The sequence below is a fragment of the Microtus oregoni genome, unplaced genomic scaffold (genome assembly GCF_018167655.1).
Source record: "Microtus oregoni isolate MIOR12 unplaced genomic scaffold, Mior012 000012F_ref0000307, whole genome shotgun sequence".
NCBI classification, from domain to species: domain Eukaryota; kingdom Metazoa; phylum Chordata; class Mammalia; order Rodentia; family Cricetidae; genus Microtus; species Microtus oregoni.
This window is the reverse complement of record NW_024543071.1, coordinates 21,272,037-21,297,277: the sequence shown is the minus strand read 5'-3', so window position 1 is coordinate 21,297,277 and position 25,241 is coordinate 21,272,037. Positions and strand designations below refer to the sequence as shown.

Genomic DNA, 25,241 nt, shown 5'->3' with positions numbered 1-25,241 from the left:
AATAGCTACCTGTTGTTTAGTAATATGATGTTATAATATGTTACTTTTGCTCATGTTTCATTTGTTTAACTCTGTGAAGCTGTGATACTTTATCTATTTAGAAAACCTGAGAGTTTAATCAAGATCTGAGACAGGAGAAAGGATAGACAGGGTTGTCAGGCAGAGAGATTATATAGAAGAAGAAATCTTGGAGAAAGGAAGGAGTGAGAGATGGAGAAGGACATGGGGAGGGGGCAGCCGTCCAGCTACAAACACTTACCTTGGGGTCAGAGTGAAAGTAAGATTTACAGAAGTAAGAGAACAGGGAAAGTCCAGAGGCAAAAGGTAAGCAGGATAATATAAGTTAAGAAAAGCTGGTAGGAAACATGCCAAGCTAAAGCTGGACATTTATAACTAACTATAAGCCACCATATGATTTATTTAGGAGCTGGTAGGCAGACTTCCTGCAAAGAACCAAAAGTGTGAAACATCAAACTGTAGTCAGTGGTGTAAGGTGTGTCTGTCCCATGGCTGCACAGACTCTATTTTTATTAGCACTATTTGAACACTAATCTGTTCTGTTAAACCAGAAATTCAAATGGATACCCTGTAAAGAGGGGAAAGTGTAATGACCATCTTATTTTTATTTCGATCAGAAGGACAAAGTCTACTTGAGAAAGAGAGAGGTTAAAGGTTATCTGATTGACCAGCCAGTGCTGTTCCAAAGAAGACATATTGATTCAGCAGGTAGTGTTATAAAAGCTCCATGCTGGCTGAGCACAGCTGTGTCAGGCAGAAGGATCTCCATGGATGCAGTTGTGGTCCTGGTGCTCAGCCTCTGCTGTCTGCTTCTCCTCTCACTCTGGAGACAGAGCTCTGAGAGAGCGAAGCTCCCTCCTGGCCCCATCCCTCTCCCAGTTCTTGGCAACTTCCTGCAAATAGATGTGAAGGACATCAGCCAGTGCTTGACCAATGTAAGTATTCTCTGTGCTCCTCCAGCACCTTGACAAAGAAGATAAACTGACAGTTGCTTTAGATGAAAATCTAGTATTTGAGGCAATATAGTTATAAATAATTACAAATTCAAAACTCTTGCGAAGTATTGTGTACCTTATGACACTTATAGGTGACCATTGTCGGGAATTCAGTAATGAGTGAGGTTTCAGGTGAAAGGACATTTACTTCTTCACATTTTCTAAAACAAAAAATTCCACAAAATTGCACAATTTGTGAATATTTCCTGTCTAACAAAAACAAAAACCACATCTTTTCCATTATTTTTGGATGAAGACCAATAGTGAGCAATGATTTATTCAATAAGTCATTAATAATAATGAAATAATAGAATTTTAGAAAAACATTTTTTCTAATTACATCTATTTGATGTTGCACTTTAACAAAGTAACTGATTCCTAATTTAACTAAATACCAAGGACAAGGAATAACACAAGAAATGCAACAGAGAAGCCAAGATTTCAACATATTTGGTGATGTTTATATCCAGCCAGAGAAGGAACTATTTTTTTCCAGGAAATATTGCATGCCTATGGTGCAGCTCCCGTGGTGCCCACTCTCTGTGTTTGTAGTAGCATTATGCCAAATCTGGTTCCTCAATGGAATCAACTGTAGTGACTTACAGATTTGTATTTTGAAAGTAAGTGGGCCTTTACATTGCTGCTTTATTGCTGCATCATTTTGTCTATTCGACTGGACCACTTGCCTTTATTTGTGAGTACCAGACAGTTTCTATCACATAACTCTATAATATAATTTGGTATCAGTTATTGTTATATCTCAAACAGCATTTTTACTCCTTAGGAGTGACTTGACTATTCTTGGTCCTTTAGGTACTGTCATCTGCTCTTTTTCTAAACCTGTAAATATGGAACCAGATATCTGATGTATAGCATTAAATTCATAAATATAGTAATATGAGTTTAGTAGTATGTGTGTTTGTTATTCGGTTTCCGTTTCTTCTCTGATCTTCTGACTGCAGTGGCCTTGGTTGAGGAAAGTGTCTCCACCCCTGTGGGCTGGACTTCTGTAGGTCAGAGTGGAATGGCCTCTGTTCTAAGAGGGAGTTTCTGCCTGAGTTGGGGACTGGGACATGGTGGGAAAGATGGGAGGGTTGATGGTGAGTATGTTGGGCAGGCGCTGAGACAGAGGGGGCAGTCAGCAGGCATGTATATTTCCTGTTTGGAGTTCTGGTGGTCAGCGTCCTGCTGAATGTATTGGTGTGAAAATTCATTGTAATCCTTGTATGAGAACTACCTGAGTCTTGAACCATTATATGGTTTTCGGAAGGTGATCAATAACACCCTAATATGATATAAATAGGTTTCACAACCATTTGAAATTGAGCTTTGCCTTACTAAAAATATTAAAATACAGTGAGTGATATTATCTATGTGAATGAGGTTGACTCCATGGAGATTAACATGGCTTTTTTGCTAGTATTTACATTTTTCTTTTCAATTTTTAGTTCTCAAAAGTCTATGGCCCAGTGTTCACTCTGTACTTTGGCATGAAACCCACTGTGGTGTTGCATGGGTATGAAGCAGTGAAAGAGGCTCTGATTGATCATGGGGAAGAGTTTTCTGGAAGAGGAAGCTTCCCAATGGCTGAAAGAATTAATAAAGGTCTTGGTAAGTTACTATACATGTTCATATGAGGGATGCAGTGTTTCTGTTGAAAGTGAAGACCGAAAGGAGGGGTGGAACTTCTTCCCCTAGGTACAGGTTGGACCTCTCTGCGGTTTCCATCCATCAAATCTCTCATTTGTTCCTAGAATATTTTTCTAGTGCTTTACCATTTTTTTTCTGAAATTTTAATTTTTTCAAAAAATCCATCTTTTCTCATTGTATATACCAACCCCAGTTCCCACTTCTCCCTTCCTCCCACTCCCGTCAACTTCCCCTCCACCACACCCTCATCCACTCCTCAGACAGTGTAAGGCTTCACATGGGGAGTCAACAAAGTCTAGCACATTGCTTCGAAGCAGGACCAAGGCCCTCTCCACTATATGTAGGCTGAGCACGGTATCCCTCTAAAGAGAATATATGTCTGAAAGCCAGTGCAAGCAGTAGGGAGAGACCCTGTTTTTCTATTTCTTTAGGCATTATTTTTAGCAATGGAAACAGATGGAAAGAGATAAGGCGCTTCACTCTCACAACTCTGAGGAATTTGGGCATGGGCAAAAGGAACCTTGAAAACCGTGTTCAAGAGGAAGCACAGTGCCTTGTGGAGGAACTGAGGAAAACCAATGGTAAGTGCAGATTTCTGCATTTGCATTTTAGTCAAGGTGTGTGTGTATGTATGTGTGATGTTGATCACACCTATTCTAAAATTTTCTTTGTTTTTAAATCAGAAACAATGAATATATGTTTCATGCTAATTTTCTTTTTAGCTGAATAATTGTGCATTTCCAGGAGCACAAGTGTACTTTGTCTTTGTGGATCGTTCCATCATGGAATAACTGCTATTGATAATAGTGGCAGAGCCCAATCAAAGGATATTTGTTTTCATTTTCTTGGATTACAGAGCTTTGAGGAAATTAACTAAGCAGTATAGGGATTCTTCTAGGCCAATGCTTACAGTCCTGGGTAACATGCAATTTATACTTTCCTTTTCTTAGCCTAGTATAATAGAATTTTCATCAATTATTTTGTCTGCTGTAGCATGATCTTAAAATTGTATTGTCATTTGTTTAAAAATTATTAACTACATTGAGAATTTTATACAATGTGTTTTTATCATGATCATCCACCATCTCTACTGAGACACACCCTAGTTTTCTACCTATTCTGTTTGGTGTTGTCTATTTAATAATCACCTAACATGATTTGTGCTTGGCCTATAAGATTTTTGTAAGAAAAACTTTATTAGTGCTTTCAGAATTTGGTACGTGTTTGAAAATATGTTTTAAATAAAATAGAATTACATAATTCCTCCTGCTTTCTTATTCTATCATTTTTCAGATGCCCTCCCTTGCCTTCTTCTAATGCCTTCTCCACTGTCAAGTTGATAGCCTCTTTTTGTTTGATTATTGTTATACACACACACACACACATGTCTCTCTGTGTGTTTTTTGTGTTTGTATACACACATATATAAACAACCTCTTGAGTAATCTTTGTTGTTGGTTATCATATATATGGTTTGGGGGCTGATTTTAGTTCTTATAATCTTTCTGCCTTTTCTGCTGTGATGTTCCCTTAGTCATAGATGTGGCAGTTATGATGTATTTGTTTCAGTTAATGCTGGGAGCTCCAAAATCTGTTGGTGTCTGCATTATGTCCAATTGTGGCCTTCGGTGATGATCTCCATTTACTGTAAAAAGAGATCTCTTTAATAATGGGCGGTAACTACGTTTACCTATTCATATAGGGTTATGATTCTGAATACAATTAAGAATTATGGCAGTCAAGCAGACTAGGTAGTATAGCCTTTTCTACGGTCTATCCCCTCACTAGCCCTACACAGATGCCTCAATTTTGATCACATTCATTTTTCTCCCTCTAATTCTTCTCAAACATACCCATCTTTTCTTCCAAACACTTTTTTTTTGTAATTTTCCTTAAAAAACAATTGTGCTTGTCAAAAATTCTTCTATGTGTGACCTTCCACCAAAACATGATCGATTTATTAGGGGCTCTTGGAGGAAATTGGCCCTTCCTCTTCCAGAAGGTAGTAATTGTCAATAACTCCTCCGTTACTGGTAGGACAACATGCCCAAATTCTGTGTCCATGAAAGGATCTTTTCTGGCATTGGTTTGCACAGGTCTTGTACATCCTGTCACATTTTCTGTGAGTTCAATCGTGCTCTGCCCTGCTGCACCCAGAGGACACCATTTCCTAATAGATATCTACCACCACTGGTTCTTAAGATCTTTCTGTCTCTTCTTTTTCAGTCATCCCTAAGTCTTCTGAGGAATCGGTAAAGTACATAATTTATATTTAGGGTTGAACTGAATTTAGCCTATTCTCAGCACCTTTATCTTTTGTAGCCTCTGTATTTGTCATCATCTACTGTAAACAGAAACTTCTATGATGGTGTATGAGCAATATCCTGTATGTGTGGATTTCTTCTGAATTATGTTTGACTTATGAGAAGTTACACGTTTAAAGAAAAATGACTTACCTTCTCTTGAGAGCTAAGAAGTGCCAGTAGGTTCTTAACTACTGATGGGACTTTGTACCCACCTACCCTCTTCATACTGTGATATGGTCTGGCTTAAACTTACATGAGTCTTGTGTATATATATTAGTTGTAGTTGATTAATACTAACAGATTCATCTGTTAATAATCTGTTTAAAAAGCCATCATCTGTACTTCTCAAATTATTTTGTAAAATAGAAAATGATGAAACACTTCCAAAAATCTTTGTACAATGTTGGTATTTTCATGATATCAAAACTAGACAAAGCATAAAAGAAAGGAAAAAATGAAGGAACAAAGAAAGAAAGAAAAAAGTAAAGGAACAAGGAAGAAAAAAGTAAAGAAAGAAAGAAAGATTATAGGCTAACATTTCTGATGAACATGAAGAGCAATTTTTCAATAAAGTACTTATAACCAAATTCATATTGCATCAAAAACGATTATCCAGTGTAATCTAATTGGATTTATTCCCAAGCTCTAGGAATGGTTAAATGTATGTAAACCAATAAATGTAAACAACTTCATTATTTCTTCTTACATGGCACATCTGTTTTGAATTACATTCTATCAAAACACATATGACAGTACAAATATGCAAGATGCACAAAGAGAAAACAAGAAAATTATTTATTAATTAAATTAAGTCTTTAACTAAACATGAACTACTTTTGCTAACCTGTTGACTCTGTCTTTTATCCTGCCAGTCATTCCTGCCCAAGGTCAAAATTCTTTTGTATGTGTTTGTAGAAAATGAATCACTTTCTTTTGCTACTGCTATAAATGCTACTTACCTAAGAAGTTCTTTTTTTGTTTTACTTTTTATTTATTTATTTATTAAAAATTTCCATCTCCTTTCCTCCTCCCATTTCCCTCCCATGACCCCTCTCCCAAACCCTCTCTAGTCCTAAGAGAAGTCAGGGTGCCCTGTACTGTGGGAAGTCCAAGGCTCTATCCAGGTCTAGGAAGACCTAAGAAGTTCTTGATGTGAAAAATTGCATTAATTATTTCATTTCTAAGGATTTCAAGTTTTTTTCCCAAATAAAATGAAAGACTAAAAATCAAATTTAATCTGTGAACAGCATGTTTACACATAAGAAAAGTTCTTTCATCCTTCACTGTTTTTGACTTAAATAAATCATTTCCTGAGAGCATATAATATAATCATGTTTTTATACCCTGGCATATGTACAGTAATATTAAGGAGCTTCATGTTATTCAAATGTTTAATAATTTATTCAGAATCCTGTTTTTTATGTGATCCTTATGTGAGGTCTACAGATTTAAATTTTGGATCTGCTTGCATGTAAGGTCTATTTATGATATGTTCAAAGTCATTTTACTATAGAAAAGAGATCAGAAGAAACTGTCCTGAGAGCTGAAGAGATGCTTTATCACTTGAGGGAGAATGCTCCTTTGAAGAATCAGTAATGGGTTCCAAGTGCAGGTGTCAGGCAGCTCCATGAGATCTGACATGCTCTCCTAGCCTCCACAGATCTCTCTCTCTCTCTCTCTCTCTCTCTCTCTCTCTCTCTCTCACACACACACACACACACATACACACACACACACACATACACAGACACACATACACACATACACCTGTGAATTCATGCACACAAATGAAAATAAGTCTAAAAAAGAAATTTTATTATGATTTTTGACCTGAAATATCATATGTGTATATATGTTACACAAATTTTAAGCATTATATTGCATAGTAATCTAATAATGGTGATTTTGAGAGATGTTTATAAATCTATATACTGCACTGTTTCTCAGATATGTTGTGTAGAGTTTGATTGAGCATAATCACTGTTTACTTCTTTTAAAAAATAAACATTATTGTTACTAATACTGTATATATTGTGGGCTTCATATAGATATTTCACATGAGGGTAACATGTGCTTCGAACAAATCTTCCTACCATCACCTTTCTGGCCACCCCATTTCCATTTTTTTCTATTGTATCCTTCCCTGGGACTCTTCATTTTAATTAAAAAGATTGGTTTTTTATGTGTATAAATGTTAGCCTGCATATACATGTGAGAACCACTTGTGTACCTGGTGCCAAAGAAATAAGCAAATTGTGTTATATTCCTCTGGAACTGGGGTTACAATAAGTTATGAGCCACTGGGAGGCTCCTCAGAACTGAACTTTGGTCCTCTAAAACAACAGAGAGTACTTTAAAAGCAGAGCTCTCTGTCTAGCACTGACCTTGTTATACTTTGTGTCTACTTTTCGAATGTTGTGTTTACTTTTTCTGGATAAGATTCCTTTTTTTAAATGATGAAATGAGAAAAGGGAAGTCTCTATCACTGCTCTCTTGTTGTCTCCCCTCTTGGAATTTAACTGTAATAAGAAAGTTTTCATTTTATTTAGTAATGCAAACAAATCCACATGGAAGTTGCTGTTCTTGAAATTACACATTATTCTCAAGTAACAAGGAAAAATTCTCCACACATTTTTTCTTCTAATACCAGAACTCACCTGCAGTGGGGTTCCTCCTTCCTAGGATCAATACTTGTTTCTTTGGTTTACTCACTGTGGCTGCAGACCTTCCAGGTGTACACTCTTCTACTTTCATCTGAGTGTTACATGGAAACTAGACATTCTAGTAAGAAGTCGTTCTGTTCTGAACACTAGAAATTTTAGGTTTACAAAATCTTTTGTTTTCTTGCAAGTACCAGATAGTTTAAAGTGCAAACATTGCTATATCAGATATGGTCTGTTTTCCTATAGCTACTGAGGATGAGGCCACCTCAAATTTAAGATTATAGTGATACATTGATTCTACATATAATGAATGATTAGCTGTTAAAAAATTGTAGATAGGATATGGTTTACAACTTCTAAAGACTCCTTACATGTTCACAAAACCAAAACAATCTCTTTGTCCATTTTAATGGTAATTTTTTTTATTGTTTGTTCAGGTTTACCATGTGACCCTACGTTCATCTTGAGCTGTGCTCCGTGTAATGTCATCTGCTCCACTGTTTTCCAGAATCGTTTTGATTATGAAGATCAGAATTTTCTTAACTTGATGGAAAAAATAAATGAGAACACCAGGATTCTGAGCTCCCCCTGGATGCAGGTGAAGTCAAGATCTTTTCCTCCTAAAATCATATTTTTGGTCTTTCATTATCACAAATCAAATTCAATATGTACTGAGAATTGAGGTGGCCTGACAACATAGTTTTGAATAACATATTATGGACAGAATATCAGGAAGGCCGGTCTACATCCTTTGTTATACAAATAGCAAAACTAAATGGCAGTTTCCAGATTGGTTCAAGGCTGCTAGTTTTGTACCCCTTGGTTTTCCACTTGATATCCAGAGAAGTTTTTGTATATTGCATTCATATCTGGAAGTGTGGCCAGTTGTTCACAGGACATTCTTCTATGCATAATTCTTATCTTTTTGACTATTAAACACATCCTTATCATATTACTAGGCAGGAATATTTTAGTTTAGAAAGAACATTCCATAAAAGGAGAAAGAATATTAATGACAATGAAATCTGACAGGAAACACTATTTCCAGTGGTTTCATGTGTCTGCTGGACACATTTGCCCTAGTTGACAAATAGACAGGTTGAAATGTGAAGAGGAGTGTGGCCCACATACATCTTATCAGAGTTATCCTAGACTGAACTGGCATCTCCTGAACTCTCCACAAGAATGGCTGTATTCCAGACAGCCCAGTAAATCAAGACACCAGGCAGTCAGGCACTACTAAGGTGAGCAAATGTATGGTGTGCTATGGGAGAGACAGAAAAACAGTTCATGTTTTCTGGAGAGAGAGGCACACCTGAATAGGGGAAACAGTGAGGAGTGGGCTGAAGTGGGTGACTTGGTTGCTAACCAGGGCTATGGTGATGTCTGGGACTTGGCTGCCGCCAAGGTTCATGTCTGGGTACATGAACATGCTGCAGCCTTGATCTGTGTTGATGTCCATAGCTCCTGAAACCACCTAAGGCAAAGAGGAAAGGGCTGTACAGGGTTGATTCTGTCACTCACTGTCTGAAACACTAGGAAGAAAATGGGTCCTGCACCTCCTCCTGGCAGCACAGTAGATCAGGTCCTGTTGATAGGAGTGTGGGTGAGCCAGGTCTAAGAAGCTGAGCTTGGTGGATTTTACCCTGACTGCTCCTCATCTTCCCTATGGTACAATGGGTAGGGGAGATACGCTGCCATCTGCCTCTGGCAGAGGCGAGAGCTGTCTAGGAGGTCACAAGATTGTGAGAGTTGCCTTTGCCCCCACTACCTGCGGAGTTCAAGAGAGTGGAGCCAGTACATTGTTTGGGCAGCACAGTAGAGTCGACATTGTTTATAGGGGTATGGGCGAATCATCCCCGGAGGTCTGAGTGTGAGGGAGCTGTCTTCACTACTCATCTGTCAGGGCGTGATATGGTTGGAGGAGAGATGTCCCCTTTATCATTATCCCCTCACTGCAGGAGGCACATGAGTGAGCTGACCCTCCCCTTTACGAGCTGCAGCACTCATTGAAGCAGGCTGTGCTTCTAGCCTGGGCAGCACACTAGAGTGGACCCTGTTTACAGTGGCACAGGTGAGCTGGCCCTGAGGTTGTGAGAGTGGAATAGCTGGCCACACCCACTAATCTGCCATGTGGTGGTAAGGGCTAGGGAAAGATGTCCTCCTCCCCTTGCCACCGCCACCTGTGGTGTGCAAGAAACCTGACACTCCTCCTTACCAACCTCAGCACCTTTGAAAGCTGGTCCTGCATCTCCACAGGTAGTACAACAGAGCTGACTCTATTGCCCCTATTGATTGGGGTGCAGGGCTGCAGGTGAACCAACCTAGATAATGTGAGTATGTGAGATTTGGCTTCTCCCCTCATCTGTCTTATGAAAGTATGTGTGGAGGAAAGATTGCCTCCCCTCCTTTGTAGCCTGTGGCAAGTTGCAGCGCTGATCCTGAGGTCATAATATTAGGAGAGTTGCCTCTGCCCCTTATTAGCTGCAGCACTTGGGAGATTGCCCCTGCAGCTAGCCTGGGTAACAGAGTGGATCCTGCTGTGATAGTGTAAGTGTAGGAGAGCCAACTCAGAAGGTATGAAAGCAGCTCTTCCTTTATAAAGGCTGAACTAACCAGAGCAATGCCAGGGAGTTCATCCTAGTCATGAAGATAGGGAGAGAGATGGGGAACTGGCCAACAGTGCAACTACCTAGGCTCGGATCTAGGGTCATGAGGTGATGCACCTCAACATCCATCCCAACTGTAATCTGTTGGAGAATGTGGAGGAGCTGGTCCTACAGATTGAGGCTGCAAGATCGTCACAGTGCAGGGCAGCAGCAGGATATCTACAAAGTAAGGGCCAGTATTGCTAGTGTAGGAGAAAGCAGAGACCCCGAGACAGTCAATGACTCTGTGCAGTGAACACTTGCCAAGCAATGTTATATGGGTAAAAGGGTGTACTGCCTGACTCACTTTGTCACAATACAGCTTCCATGATAAAACTTTTTCTTTTTACTCTTAAATTTTATTCTGTTTTATTTTGGGGCAGTTTAAGGACTGAGGGTGGATGTGTGGGGTTATGGGAGTAGATGGGTTTGAGATGTATGGTGTGAGGGACACAAATAAATAAATAAATAGCAAGTTAAAAAGGGAATACCTGTGAGCATAGAGAAACCCCTACAGGCTATGTCACACTTTTGCTTTCAAAGTCTCTTGGAGCCCCACCCACTTCTGATTATTTATTCCATGTCATAGTCTAGTTTATAAGAGTTAAATATGCATGTGCTACTTTTTTTCTATAAATTAAGTTTCATAACTCTTTTCACTACAGCCATCATCTAAAAAGTGTAAACGACAATTATTTACATAATTTCATACTTGAGACTTGTAGAGAATAAATGGTATAAACCATCAGTCAGTTCTCACAAATAGTCTTTATATCAAAAAATGATTCATACATGTTGAAACTTGATCATTATCTTTCCTCATCCAGACAGGAATACCCTCCCACCCCAGGTCTCTCTGTTATCACAAAGAATTGCTATATGTATGAAATAAAACAACTCTTCCTTGTGCTGAACTTCTGCTAAACACTATTTTTCATTCATTTCTGAATCTACAAATCCATGTTGGTCTTGCTGTATATTGTGGATATGTTTCCTTATTTAAAAAGTTCTTTGTCAAGGACTGGAGAGATGGTTTAGTGGTTAAGAGTGTGTGTTTATCTTCTAAAGGACCTAAGTCCAATTCTGAGCATCCATTTTAGATGGTCCAGAACCACTAGCTTCAGGTGATCTGATATTTTTAGCCTCCAGTCTACCCACACATACATGCCACACACATGTTTGCATGCATACATAACATATACACATCACATACATGACTAAAAGTAAAATAATATATCTCAACAAAAAATTTCTCTGATTTTGTAGGTCTGCAACAATTTCCCTTCACTAATTGACTATTGTCCAGGAAGTCATCATACAGTATCAAAAAATGTTGAGTATATCAGAAATTACCTTTTGGAAAGAATAAAAGAGCATCAGGAATCATTGAATGTTGCAAACCCTCGGGACTTCATTGATTATTACCTGATTAAACTAAAACAGGTAAAATATTAATATAAATTTATTTATTGTCTGAGTGTGTTGTGGTTTTTTGAATCCTGAAATGTTTGTCAGAGATGGTTTAAGTCATTATCATTTGAAAAACTGTTTTAGTATTTTTTATGTGTTGGGATGCACCATATGGATACTGATAATATAAAGGGAATTTGTTAACTAGAACACATTGGCTCTGTTCTTTAAAAATTGTAGCTGAGAACAGTGATACAAAGGGCAGGTAATGTGGGAAAAATTCTAATCAAGTGAAAATAGCCAACTATCATGGCAGTGTGAATAGTTTCACCATAAATGTGCATATTGTGTGGCTAGAATTCCTGCATAGCTAGTGAGTTAAAATAGATCTGGATATGTTGTTATTTTAAAAGGATAGATACGGGAGTTAGTTTCAGAAGGATTGAGTGATGTATAGAGAGGTATGTGGTGGGAAGAGAAGGTGTATGGAAGAATGAAGCTTTGAGTACAGTTCAAGTTAATTTTCACAAAAAGGGGTTAAGGATTGGTATCTATTAGGTATCCTGACAGCATGAACTGCATTGGCACTGTGTAGTTTATTGAAAAGGTAATTTTCCATATAATTTTCTTGGAACTCAGAAAAAACACTTGACTCTAGATTATTGGGTTTGGTGTGGGCATTGGTTCTACTCCACTGGTCTTATGTGTAGTAGTACTTAGTAACCTGGCATCTGAGTGACCCGTTCTTGCTGGGTGTTCTAGACCAGACTATTTTTTTCTAGTTTTTGCATTTTATCTGGCTTTTAGAGACAGGGTTTCTCTGTGTAACAGTCCTGGCTGTCCTGGAACTTGATTTGTAGGCCAGGCTAACCTCAAGCTCACTGAGATCTGCCAGTCTCTGCTTCCCAATTGCTGAGATTATAAGCACACATCACCACTGCTTGGCTACTTTGTAAGAAATAGCTCACAGAATTAGTCCACTGAGTGTAAAGTGGTATCTCAGGATCCTAGCCACATATCACTTACATTATGTTGGTACCATATGTGGTTACAAAGTACTGCAACTTCCAGCTCCTTTTAGTTGGAAAGCAATTTCTTACCATGATAAAACACACAATACCACTACTGGTCAGTCCTTTCCATTCACACCATGTTTAGCAGTTGTTAGTGTGGTTTCTGTATGTCCAGACTTGCCTACGATCAATGGGTCATCTAAACTGGCTCAGTATATGTGGCATCTAATTTCTGTTTTCTTCCATTTGAATGATATCTTGGACATTCATCTAAGTTCACCTTGTTTCACTACTTCCTACTTTTTTTGCAGCAAACTTCATTTTCATGCATTAATAGCACAATGCACTCATTCCTAACTGATGGATATTTGTTTTATTTCAGCCTGAGGCTTCTCTAAGCTATATATATGAACATATACTGGCATCACTTCCTCTGACTATATCTCCAGGACTGGGGTTTCTGAGTCAAATAATAATATCTTTATTGTTTTCTTTTTTGAAAAGCTGCTTAAAAAGTTACATTAATACCGTATTTCATATCTTTAAGATCCACTATTTTCCAAATAGCTGGCGAAGTTGTAATTTTGAAATTTAATTATTAACAATTATAGTATGAAGTAGTACCTCAGGACTGATTTGATTTGTATCTCCTTAAACAGTGAGAATGGACATCTTTTCATGTGCTGTTTTGCCTTTTCATGTCTTCAGAGTATTTTAATTCTAAAATTTTTGCCCATTGGACTGCTTTCTGCATGGAGCTACACAATTATGTATTCATATAGGTAGAAACCTTTCCACATAAATGGCATAGAAACATATTTCCATCCTGTAGGTTGTCATTAGCACATTCTTAGTTATGTCTTGAATGCATTAACATTCTGTTACGGGTGAAGTCTTGTTTATCATCTAGGTTTTGATGTTTTGATCTGTAATCTATGAGTACAAATCATAAAGAATGAGGCTTATCCTTGTCCATGTTTCTTTACACTTCTAGCATCCTTCTTTCATGTAGGTATTCTGTTGTTCTGTCATCATCTGATACAGACTCTTCCTTTAGATGGAGCAGTCTTGGAACTCAGTTTAAAACATTGGCTGTAGGTGTTTAGGTTAACTCCTTGCTATCAAAGCTCTATTGGTATTGATATTGATTTGTGTGTAAATACTTCATTACACTCATTACTGTAGCTCTGCAATAAGATTATTAAATAATCATTCTATGTTTGATACATTTTTGTTTTTATTTTTTGCAATATTTTTTTAATTCTTTGAGAATTTCATGAGATGTAATTTGAACATAATCCTCAACTTTGGTTACCCTCCTCTTTATCCTCTTAACTCTTCTCACCAAACTTTGTGATTTCTCTTTTCCCCTTTTCAGCATTGAGTCCAATGTCTGTTGTTCACCTAGCCTCAGGCCTGACATGTAATCAAACTACTGGGGAGGCACATTATTGGAGGAAATTTACTACCCCTTCCCATGAACTAATCATCTAGAATTGGGGGGGTCATATTTCTCCCCATACTTTGTTGTATTTTTATCTGATGGAGCCTACACAGTTTTTGGGCAGGCTGTCACAGTCATTGTGAGTTCTCATGTTCACCTGTCCTTTTGTATCCAGAAAACACTGATTCCTTGATGTTATTGATCACAAATAAATCCTACATTTCTGCCCCCTCTTCCACAAAGATCCTTAAACCTTCAGGGGAGGAGTGTGTTCTTGGTGCGGGACAATTGTCTACATTCTGTCAATTATATTTTAAATAACCCATGGCCAGGCAGGAACTATAGAAAAGATAGTAAGACAAAGTAGAGGCAGGTCAACGAGAACAGGGAAATTCTGGGAAGAGCGAAGCTCCATCTGCAGTCCTGTTTAGACACAGAAGCAAGATGTGACTATGCCACTGAAAAAGGTATTGACCCATATGGCCAACACAGATAAGAATAATGGGCTAATAATGTAAGTTAAAAGAGTTAATAAGAATCCTGAGCTAATGGGCCAATCACTTTATGATTAATGCAGACCTCTGTGTGATTTTTTTTTGGATTTAACAACTGTGGGAATGGGTCAGGACTTAGGGGTAATCATGATTTAGGGGTAATCAAGACACAATACTTTATTCTGTGTACATTGAACCATTGGGTATCTCTGTATTAATTGCTGTCTCCTGAAAGGAGAAGTTTTTCTGATCAAAAGTAAGAGATCTATGTTCTATGAATATAGTAGTAAGTCATTAGGAATCATTTTAGCATTATTCCCATTAGTCTATTAGAGTAATAGTTTTGACCACCAATTCTTAGACACATAACTGTGACAGATATGGGTCTTATGTAACATGGTGGCTCTTAGACCCATTCTGCCCTTATATCCAAAGAATATCAGCATAGGAAAAGGCACTTGTACATTTGTGTTTGTTTCCTGCTGTGTTTCTCAAAATAGCTGAGATAATCAATCTAGAAGTCATCAACGGATTGATGGGAGGATAGATAAGAACTGTGGGATACACATGCAAGGATATGTTACTTTTCAAAATAAGAGAAAATTTAGTAATTAATGCATTAAGATTGAATAGGTTTATTTAATTCAAGACAAAAAATCTTATTACAGACCTATTTAGTTTAATAGAGAATGCTCAGAGATAGAATCAAATGTATTCCACTGTTCTTTACCATACTGAGAACACAGGACTTCAATTTTATGTATAAACCTGTATATATCCCCAAATTAGACCTATCTCACATTATTCCTCTTAAAGTTTGGAGAGGACAGAATACATAATGAATAAAATGTTTCCTTTATGTTTTTAAGGCATGAGTGTACAAAACCGTATATGTTTAAGTGCAGACAATCACATCATTGCAAGAGTTAGGCTAGTCAGGAATTTAGGGTGAAATAGAAATTTATGAAAACCTGTGCCACAGATTTTGAAATTATTTGTTAATTTCTTCTCTACTCTACATTTAAGTATCTTTGTTGGCAATAAAATAAAATAAAGATTTTTGTTGAAGTCCTATTATTAAAAAAACTTGCTCATAAATAAAACATTATGCCATTAACTAGACCCAAAATCTATACGACTCAGTAAACTTCTATACAGTTAGAATAACCATTTGGAATGAATGTTACGGAGTTTTATTTAAATTTTACACTTCCAGTAAACTTGAAACTATAAAGTCATTGTAATTAGATGTTGCGATAAAGAATTTATCATATCATTGCATCAAATTTTTCGTAGGCAAGCCACAATGAACAATCGGAATTTACACTTGAAAATCTGGCAATGACTGTGTTTGATCTATTTGGTGCTGGGACAGAAACAACAAGCACAACACTGAGATACGCTTTACTGCTCCTGCTGAAGCACCCTGATGTCACAGGTGAGGACACAGGTGGTGACCACAGTGTTCTTATAAGATGGTAGAAAGACTCTGCTAGTGTCTGTGTGTTGTTTTTCTTAGAGAAGTCTCAGCCCTTCACCGTCTATGCCATTCACTGACTGTAGTAAACAGCATGACGAAGAGAAACAGACTGTAAGACAAACAATCAAATTCTAGTTAGTGTGTGAGATTTCTGGAGGGTAATATGAAATAGGCATGACCAGCATACATTGTCCTTCAGATACATGTCCTTTTATTCTTAAGTCATGTTTTTAGGTCAGCTAAAATCTTCTAGTTTTCTTCTTTCATTCTTATGAATCAAACTTTGGGAAGGAGAAAAGAAAATTCATCTCACTGAAACCTAGACTTTACTGAGTCTGGCTGGGATAATGTGCCTTCTGAGAAGATTTCAAAATATTTAGATTCTCTAGTAAGATTTTTGATCGATGAAAAAAATGTAGATTAAGAAATTTTGTCAGTTAAGAAATCCATTTTCTTAAACTTTTGTTGAACAATAATCGTTTCAACTGTACCAATAATGTTTTCTTTCGCATTGCAGTTTAAAACAGATCCAGTGGTCCAGCACATACAAAACACACCCTCCCTTCTGTGCCCAATACATGATAAAAGCACAAACATGAATCATATTTTTTAGGATAGGAAGAGATAACAAGCATTACTAAAACATTACTATGAGGGAATAGAAAAATATAATACTGGAAAGATGATCTTGAAACATAAATGTTATATGAACATACATGAAGTAAGACTCACAAGGTGTGGATATATATCTCCAGACATGTAAAGATTCTGGTTCCAAAGCAATAGCAGCTTAAGAAGAGAACAAAGTTGAATATAGGATGCTGGACTTGTTGAAGTTCCCTTCCTATTCCCATTCAGCATGATACACCCCTCCAGGAAAATAAAATTATTAAAAGAAACTGAGTCTAAGAAGCCCTTTAACTGATACATTGATGAATGACAAAGGACTGAGCAATACATAGGGATGAAAGTGGAAGCTGGCAGCATTTGAGTCCCCAAATTCTAGATCTTAGAGCCCTTTCTCTGCCTTGTTCCATGAATGTGAGCAGTGGCATCACTCATCCAGACAAAAGGAATAAATCAGCACTCCTTATTTCATCAATCTAATAGACAATATTTCCCATGTATTTACCACTATGGATTGAAAACACCAATCCAAGACACAGACTCATGGTGTTTTCAGGACTGAACAGAAGCATGGAACCCTTCAGGGAAATACCTGAGTCACACATAAACTTTTCCCATTGGGACTAGACCAGAATTCTCAAAATCATCTTTCTTCTTTTGTGTTTATAAAATAAAAGACAGAAGAAACCTCTAGGGCAACCATTAGTTTTGTTCAATTTTCCATTTCTACATAAAATTTGAGAGATAATATTTTATCCTATTATCTGAAGTAAAGTAACAGGAAGTCATAGGATCCAGGAATCTGTATAGCACTTTTCAAAGGGTAAGAGTATCATAGAAGTTGTTGGGTACCACCTCTGGGAAGCTCCCAATTCAACATTTCCCATATGGGTGCCGTAGGTGTGAGCATAAAGAGGGAATGAAAGGGAGACAACTGTAGTGTAGTGCTCTGTTAATTGAGAATATATTCCCAGAATTTCAAAGTATCCCCTCTGATTTTCGTGCTCTTTCTGCCTCCTATTCCACAGTGTACTCTGAGCACTAGGGGAGGAGTTTAATGGAGACATTCCATTTAGGATAAGTATTCTGAGATCTTTCACTCTGTGCATAATGCCTGGTTGAGGGTCTCTGTACTTCTTGCTCTCTGCTGCAAGATGAATATTCTCTAAAATGACTGAGCAAGATGCTGATCAATGAGTAGGGCAGAATGTCATCAGGATTCATTTTATTGCTATAAGTTTTGTTTTATGTTTTGTTGTTTATGCTTTTTGTTTTAATACAGAAGTATTTGGTTTTACTATAGGTTTCAGGGCTGTCTATTCTTCCATTATAGACACCCAAGCAGTTTGAGGAATGGGTGTGATATCATGGAGTGAGTCATAAGTCAGATAAGTTCTTGGTTGGTTTTGTGCCACTATTGCCCTCGCATATCTAGGAGGCAAGACACCATTGTTGATTAAAGACTTTGTGGCTGGGTTGGTGTTTGTTTCTCTTTTGACAGTAAGCAGAGCATATTCCTCTACCAAAGATCCTGGAATATATGGGTGAAGTTTCCTTGTAAACATTGACTTGACTTCTCAATGTCCCAGAGTTTTGTACAATGAGACCTTGCTGTCAGTTTTGGAGAGCAACCTATGTCTTGACAATAGCCTGGGTTGTAGGGAGATTTTCTGGGAACTCCTTTGATCAAAACTCAATTAGATGTAACCTAATGCTGGTGTTAGAAGTTTCATTTGGTGAAAAGTGTTGTTTAGTTGGGACTCTACCTTACCTTCATATTATTTGGCTATTTCATTAGATCACCTTTGTATATGTTTCATATATATACATACGTATATATATGAAGTTTCTACTGTATTAAGATTCCATACATTCCCTCAAATGATGCTGAAGGTTACATGTCTCTACCTGTATTTCAACATACATGCCCCGTCTCTTCACCACTTAAGGCCTTGATTTGAGCACCACACCCAGTACATCCATAAACATTTATTCTATCTCTCTTCCTAACAAGGTCTTTCTGTCCTTCATAGTTCCATACCTAACCTCAGTGGTTCTACAGGTTGTAGCTTGGTTATTATTGATTTAAGAGCAATGTCCAAGTTTAAGTGAATACATATAATTGTCTTTGTGTTGTGTGGGAAGTCCTTCTGTATGTGTGGTACTTTTATTGGTTAATGAATAAAGAAGCTGTTTTGTCCCTGCGACAGGGTAGAATAGAGCTAGGCAGAGAAGACTTAACTGAATACTGGAAGGAAGAAGGTAGAGTCAGGGACATGCCGTGTAGCCCCACCACAATGGACAGAAAATTGCCGGTAAGCCATAGCCATGTGGTAATACACAGATGAATTAAATGGGTTAAGATGTAAGTGCTAACCAATAAGAAGCTAGAGCTAATAGGCCAAGTAGTGATTTAATTAATACAGTTTCTGTGTGATTATTTTGGAGTTGAGCAGCTGTGCGATTATTTCAGGGAACAAACTAACAGCCTCCTACAACAAATTGAAACTCCAATATGTGCTAGTTAAATCCACATAAAAACTGAGAGGGCATGCAAAGGAATTCTAGACACTAAAATCAAAGTTTACCTGCATTTTTTTCCGGATTGGCTCTGCTTGCTGGCAGCATGCCACAGCTTCTTTAAGAGAGTCTTCCTGATTCAGTGGTAGTAAAAGAAAAATAAAAGGCAGTTTTGAAATGGTGTCTTCCTGGGTCATGCTGCCAGCAGAAACTCTGACTCTTTCAGGAGGCCCTGATATGGAGCATTTAAATGGGGTTTGTGAACAGAGTGATACAACTTGCTTAATAGCATCACAGACCCACTGCGACCTGACCCAAGATCTGGGGTTGAAAGAATGGCTCTCAGAGGCAATGAATGGATCTCTGACATGCTGGACTGGGCAGAGACAAAAGGCAAAACAGCATTAGTCCTAATAATGGTGCTTAACATTTTAAGAGGCACTCCTGGACAAAAAAAGTATTTGAGATATATAATAAGACATATTCAGACATAAAAGACCTCCAAATAATTATATTGTTTTATGATATTTTTAATTACTTACAGTTTATTTATTGTTACAGCTACTAAGTAATAAATATATCATGACCTATCCTAATATCTGTAGAGGATAGTGATATAAATCCACAACACAGCATTTCTGTATAAATATATGTTTAAATACTTTTATCTATGAATGAAAAACGCACATTTACACTTATTTTGGAATATTCACATAGTGCTGTATATGGCCTGACATTGTGCCAAAAATGTTACTTTTCTCCTGTTTTCCCTTTTGTCACTCTGACCATATAGCTAAAGTCCAGGAAGAGATTGATCGTGTGGTTGGCAGAAACCGCAGCCCCTGCATGCAGGACAGGAGCCACATGCCCTATACAGATGCCATGATTCATGAGGTCCAGAGATTCATCAACCTCATCCCCATCAACCTGCCCCATGCAGTGACCTGCGACATTAAATTCAGGAACTACATCATCCCCAAGGTGAGCTTGTCTCTTCTCTGCTGCACCTCTGTGCTCTTGATGCTCACAGGTTCACAGTGTTGTTACAGTCCTCTGAGTTATCTGGTGCTGCTGATGGCTTATACTGCTTCACGGTGAGAGGAGCAGCTCTACTGCAGGTGCATCTAGAACTGGTAATGACACTTCCACATTTGCTCTCTTCCGAATACTGTTCGGCAAAGTTTAGGCATCTCTGTTTGAAGGTCCACATTCTGTCAATTTTCCAAAAGTCTTTTCTGACTTTTTTTATTTTTTTATTAAAAAATTTCCGCCGCCTCCTCCTCCCCCCACTCCCCTCTTTCCCCACTCCATTCCCCCTCCCTCTTCAGTCCAAAGAGCTGTCAGGCTTCCCTGCCCTGTGGAAAGTCCAAGGTCCTCCCCCCTCCATCCTGGTCTAGGAAGGTGAGCATCCAAACAGCCTAGGCTCCCACAAAGCTAGTACATGCAGGAGGATCAAAACCCAGTGCCACTGTCCTTGGCTTCTCATCAGTCCTCATTGTCCGCCACGTTCAGAGAGTCCGGTTTGATCCCATGCTTTTTCAGTCCCAGTCCAGATGGCCTTGGTGAACTCCCAATGATCAGCACCACTGTGTCAGGGGATGGGCGCACCCCTCGCAGTCCTGACTTCCTTGCTCATGTTCTCCCTCCTTCTGCTCCTCATTGGGACCTTGGGAGCTCAGTCCGGTGCTCCATTGTGGGTGTCTGTCTCTATCTCCATCCAACGCCAGATGAAGGTTCTATGGTAATATGCAAGATATTCATCAGTATGGCTATAGGATAGGGCCATTCCAGGCTCCCTCTCTTCAGCTGCCCAAGGAACTAGCTGGGGACATCTCTATAGACACCTGGGAACCCCTCTAGAGTCAAGACTCTTGCCAACCCTAAGATGGCTCCCTTAATTAAGATATGTACTTCCCTGCTCCCATATCCACCCATCCTCCATCCCATTCCCCCAAGCTCGCCCCATCCTCCCCTTCTCACTTTTGTTTCCCCATCTCCCCTTGCCCCCATCACACCCCACCCCCAAGTCCCAAATTTTGCCCGGTAATCTTGTTTACTTCCAATAACAAATTTGAGGAAGAAAAACAATGAAGAGAATTTTCTTATGACTAGAAGTCATAAGCAATGTGTAGTGGAGAAATCCATTATAAATATGTGTTTATACCATATACAGTCGGTGATCAAAAGTATACAATACATAGAACCATAAAATGAGCATAAAGAACAATTTTGAAAATAATGTACAGACTTTTGTGAAAAAAATTCATCTCAAAGTGAATATCAGTGTCCCTGGACCATACTCAAACATAATTGGCTCCACAGTAAAGTAGCTCATATTCCATTCTCTTCATAGTTTTTTTTTCCTCAAATTTGATAGAATTATTACATTAAAACCAAGCTTTTGCCTTAAAAAGGAGTTTAAATTGATTCCTGATGTCATTATGTTTGTACTTATTTCATTTCTGTGGCCAATTATTGCTATTTTGAAAACATCACAAACTGCAGATGAAAAATGTAGAATTTTTATAGTAGTAATTTCTTTCAGAATGTATGACATTGGTCCTCCTTGGATCCTTCTCTTTTGCGGGGAGGGTGGAGTGGGGCAAAACGATTTTGGTAAGGTTCCAGTTACTAACATCATGTGCTGATAATAGAACTTACTTCTCCAATTGACAGTAGGTTTTCTGTATCATAACAGACTTAGTATATGGGTTAGTGCATCTGTTTGGCTAAGGGACATTCTCAAGGTAAGATTGTTGATGTCTATGGTTAATATACAGAACTTAGTTATGTTTATATACTTAGAGCTAACTAACTAATAAGTATAACAAAGGTCAAAATAGGAATGGCACATTTACTCATATCTTCCTTGGGTTTAAAGCCTAGTTTGAGGTGAGTGTTGTATCAGCTAAACTTATACTCCATCATCCCTCTCCTTCAGGTTCATGACATGACAGGTTTCTTTGTGATGTAGTCAAGTAGAATATTCTATTGTTCTACTTTATGAAACAACCAAGTTGATTCTTCATTCTGAGAAATAGGATAAATGATTTCATAGATGAGAATAGAGCCACTGATCTCATCAAAACAAATAGGATAAGAAGGAACCAATGATCTTTGCCATATTCTGGCAGATTTTAGCCTTTCTAGGCCAAGAAGATTGTGCTGCCCCTTCAGAAACTCTCTTGTAGCAGAGAAGCAGTCACAGGCAACATGTAAACAAATGATTATGAATATCATTCATATCAATGTTCAATGCCTATTGATACTAGAACTTAATTTTCACATAATTTACATATATCATTAATGGTCTTTTTAGTTTTAAATTTTTAGACATATTTAGATAAACTGCTTTCTAATATGTGTTGGCAGCCTTGAAAAAGATTGTAGACCACATTTCTAGAAAGTGTAAAATGATATGAGGTTTGTTTTTGTCCTAGTTAAAGAGAACTTGCCTGTACCAGCTCCCAGCAATTTCTGTGTCTTCAGAAGTTTTATTGCTTTAGCTGTCACCAGATCATCTTACCTTCATCATACATTGTTTTATTTTATTGTCTCCCTCTTCTCCCCATTCCATTCCTCTTTTTTTCTCCCAAATAATCCTCATCTTGCATTTCTGACACACACATATATATTTATGCATATATATGTATGCATTTCTATATTTATGTTTGTACATTCACATAGACAGATTATATATAAGACTGAACACATATACTTCTGCACATAGCACTGCATTTTCTTTCTTATAATATAAATACAAATATAGATTCTGTAAGTGAGAGAAAAGGAGTGCCGTTTGTCTTTCTAAATCTTCCTTTTTGTACTTAATGAATGGTCTCCTATTCTGTTCAAAACACTCAATGAATTTTTCTACTTATAACCTGATTCACATGAAGGGTATGTAGACATAGGTGATGAAGTAGAGCAGTCGGTGTTCAGAGAAGCATGAGTTCAATCTTAAGGAAAGGGAGAGGAGACTCAGAAATTTTAGTCCAAGTACTCATGTGAACATCATTGAAGTCACATCAGCTACAACACTGTGACTGACTTCCTCCCTGCTGCTTACTGTTCTGCCTGTTGAAATGTCCCTACTGTTCTTTGCACTTCATCCCAACTATGGAGCAGAAGGTGAACCCAGATATTTTCCTGATTTGTCTTAGCTCTATGATTTCTTTTAACTTTATTTGTTTCTGTGTGTTGTTACAGGGAACAACGGTAATAACATCACTGACATCAGTGCTGAATGACAGCAAGGAATTCATTAACCCAGAGATATTTGACCCTGGCCACTTTCTAGATAAGAATGGAAACTTTAGAAAAAGTGACTACTTCATGCCATTTTCAACAGGTAATAGAAATTCATTTCCATGGATGCAGGGACGTGAGGATCTGTAGCGACTTATCTAGTGGCTCCCTAATGGCCAGTGATCAGGAGTATGACTTTCAGTGTTTATGCATGTCATGATAAAGAGATTTCTTCTTTGTCAGGTTATGAAAGTGAGGCTTTAATTGTTAATCCACTGTTCAAAACTCAGAAAGCTGGAGTACAGTGTGTTTGTATTCTTCCTTTAGCTACATCACAGAAATACCAAAGAAAGCAAAGGCCATTTACACTTTACTCACCGTGAAAATGGAGACGTCATAATTTACATTCAGGTCTTCTTTGCTGTGTCACTCACCTCCATACTCAACTATGTAATTACAAGTCTCCGCAATACCAAAAATTACTGAAGCATCCCAAGTGCACTTGGTAAACACACAAATGAATAATGCTTCTTAAATTTCAGTTAAAGTAGGCCAATGAGAAAGACTCCCAGATCTCTGGGTTATTGGGGGATATCAATACATTTATCTTTCCAACTTGATATCTTAGTGCAAAAAATGGAACACCATTCTAATAAATGATTCCCTAGTTGCCTCAAAATTCATGGGTTGTGGAGAATCATAAGAAGAAATCACTTATCATTAATAGAATTTCATGAAGAGATCAGAGAGTTATTTGTGTTAACACAAAATTCCTCCTCAGTCTCCTAGGCAGCCTGATTATAGATGTGAATAACTATAACTAGTTAAAAAGTATTTTTGAACAATGTATTTCTTAATAGTATAGGTTAACTAAGAAACAATTCTGTTCCACATTTTTCTATGTGCCAAATTAATTGTTCTTTCATGCAGCCAACCGTCTATCCATCCACCTAAAACTTACCCTTCATTCATTGTCTCAGTTACAAATGCAGCGATTCTCAAATTTGCAAATGAATATAGTAATCTTTGATTTTATCCCCCCTAGGAAAACGGATTTGTGCAGGAGAGGGCCTGGCACGAATGGAGCTGTTTCTATTCATCACCACCATTTTACAGAACTTTAAGCTGAAATCGCTGGTTAATACTGAGGATATTGATACAACCCCGGTGCTCAATGGATTTGCCTCTGTGCCACCCCAATACCAGCTCTGCTTTATTCCTATCTAAAAATGAGAAGATTGCCTAGCCCAAGCTGCATTGTTTTCTGTAATTCTCCTCTAGATCATTATTCACCTCCTTCCCCATCTTGGACAAGATGTCCTTCCCTCCTCTCATGTATTCCCATTCTGTACCCAGGAAACACCTGTTAACTATTTTGCAACTTGTTGAATCACAGTAGAAATACATTGTTATATTCTGTTCTCTACAACTGTGTTATTATTCCTTTTGCTAATGTGTATTTGGTCTTTAATTAAAATAGAACTTTACTGCAAATCATGTAATAAGAGAATCCATGGTCATTTTCTTCTGTATGTTTTCAGTAATAAATAAGTTTGATTTGTGCACCTGTTTTTAGACAGTTTAGGTAAGAAGCAAAATAAAATAAGAGTTTCCTACACATCATGTTGGTCCACATATCATGAAGAATAGAGAATGTAAGAGTGAGTGCTAGAGAGATATTTCATTCACAGAAGTGCTTGCCCATTAATCCTGAAGACATGGTGG

General features: G+C 37.8%; 1 protein-coding gene across 1 annotated transcript; it reads left to right on the top strand.

Moving 5' to 3' along the window:
• The first annotated feature begins 753 nt into the window (after window positions 1-753).
• LOC121453776 (cytochrome P450 2C25-like) lies at window positions 754-25,013 on the top strand. Its single transcript, XM_041660685.1, has 9 exons — window positions 754-953; window positions 2,462-2,624; window positions 3,095-3,244; window positions 8,070-8,230; window positions 11,547-11,723; window positions 15,938-16,079; window positions 20,062-20,249; window positions 23,478-23,619; window positions 24,562-25,013. The coding sequence occupies exons 1-9, from the start codon at window positions 786-788 to the stop codon at window positions 24,741-24,743; spliced, it is 1,473 nt and encodes a 490-aa protein (XP_041516619.1). The 5' UTR covers window positions 754-785; the 3' UTR covers window positions 24,744-25,013.
• Window positions 25,014-25,241: the final 228 nt, after the last annotated feature.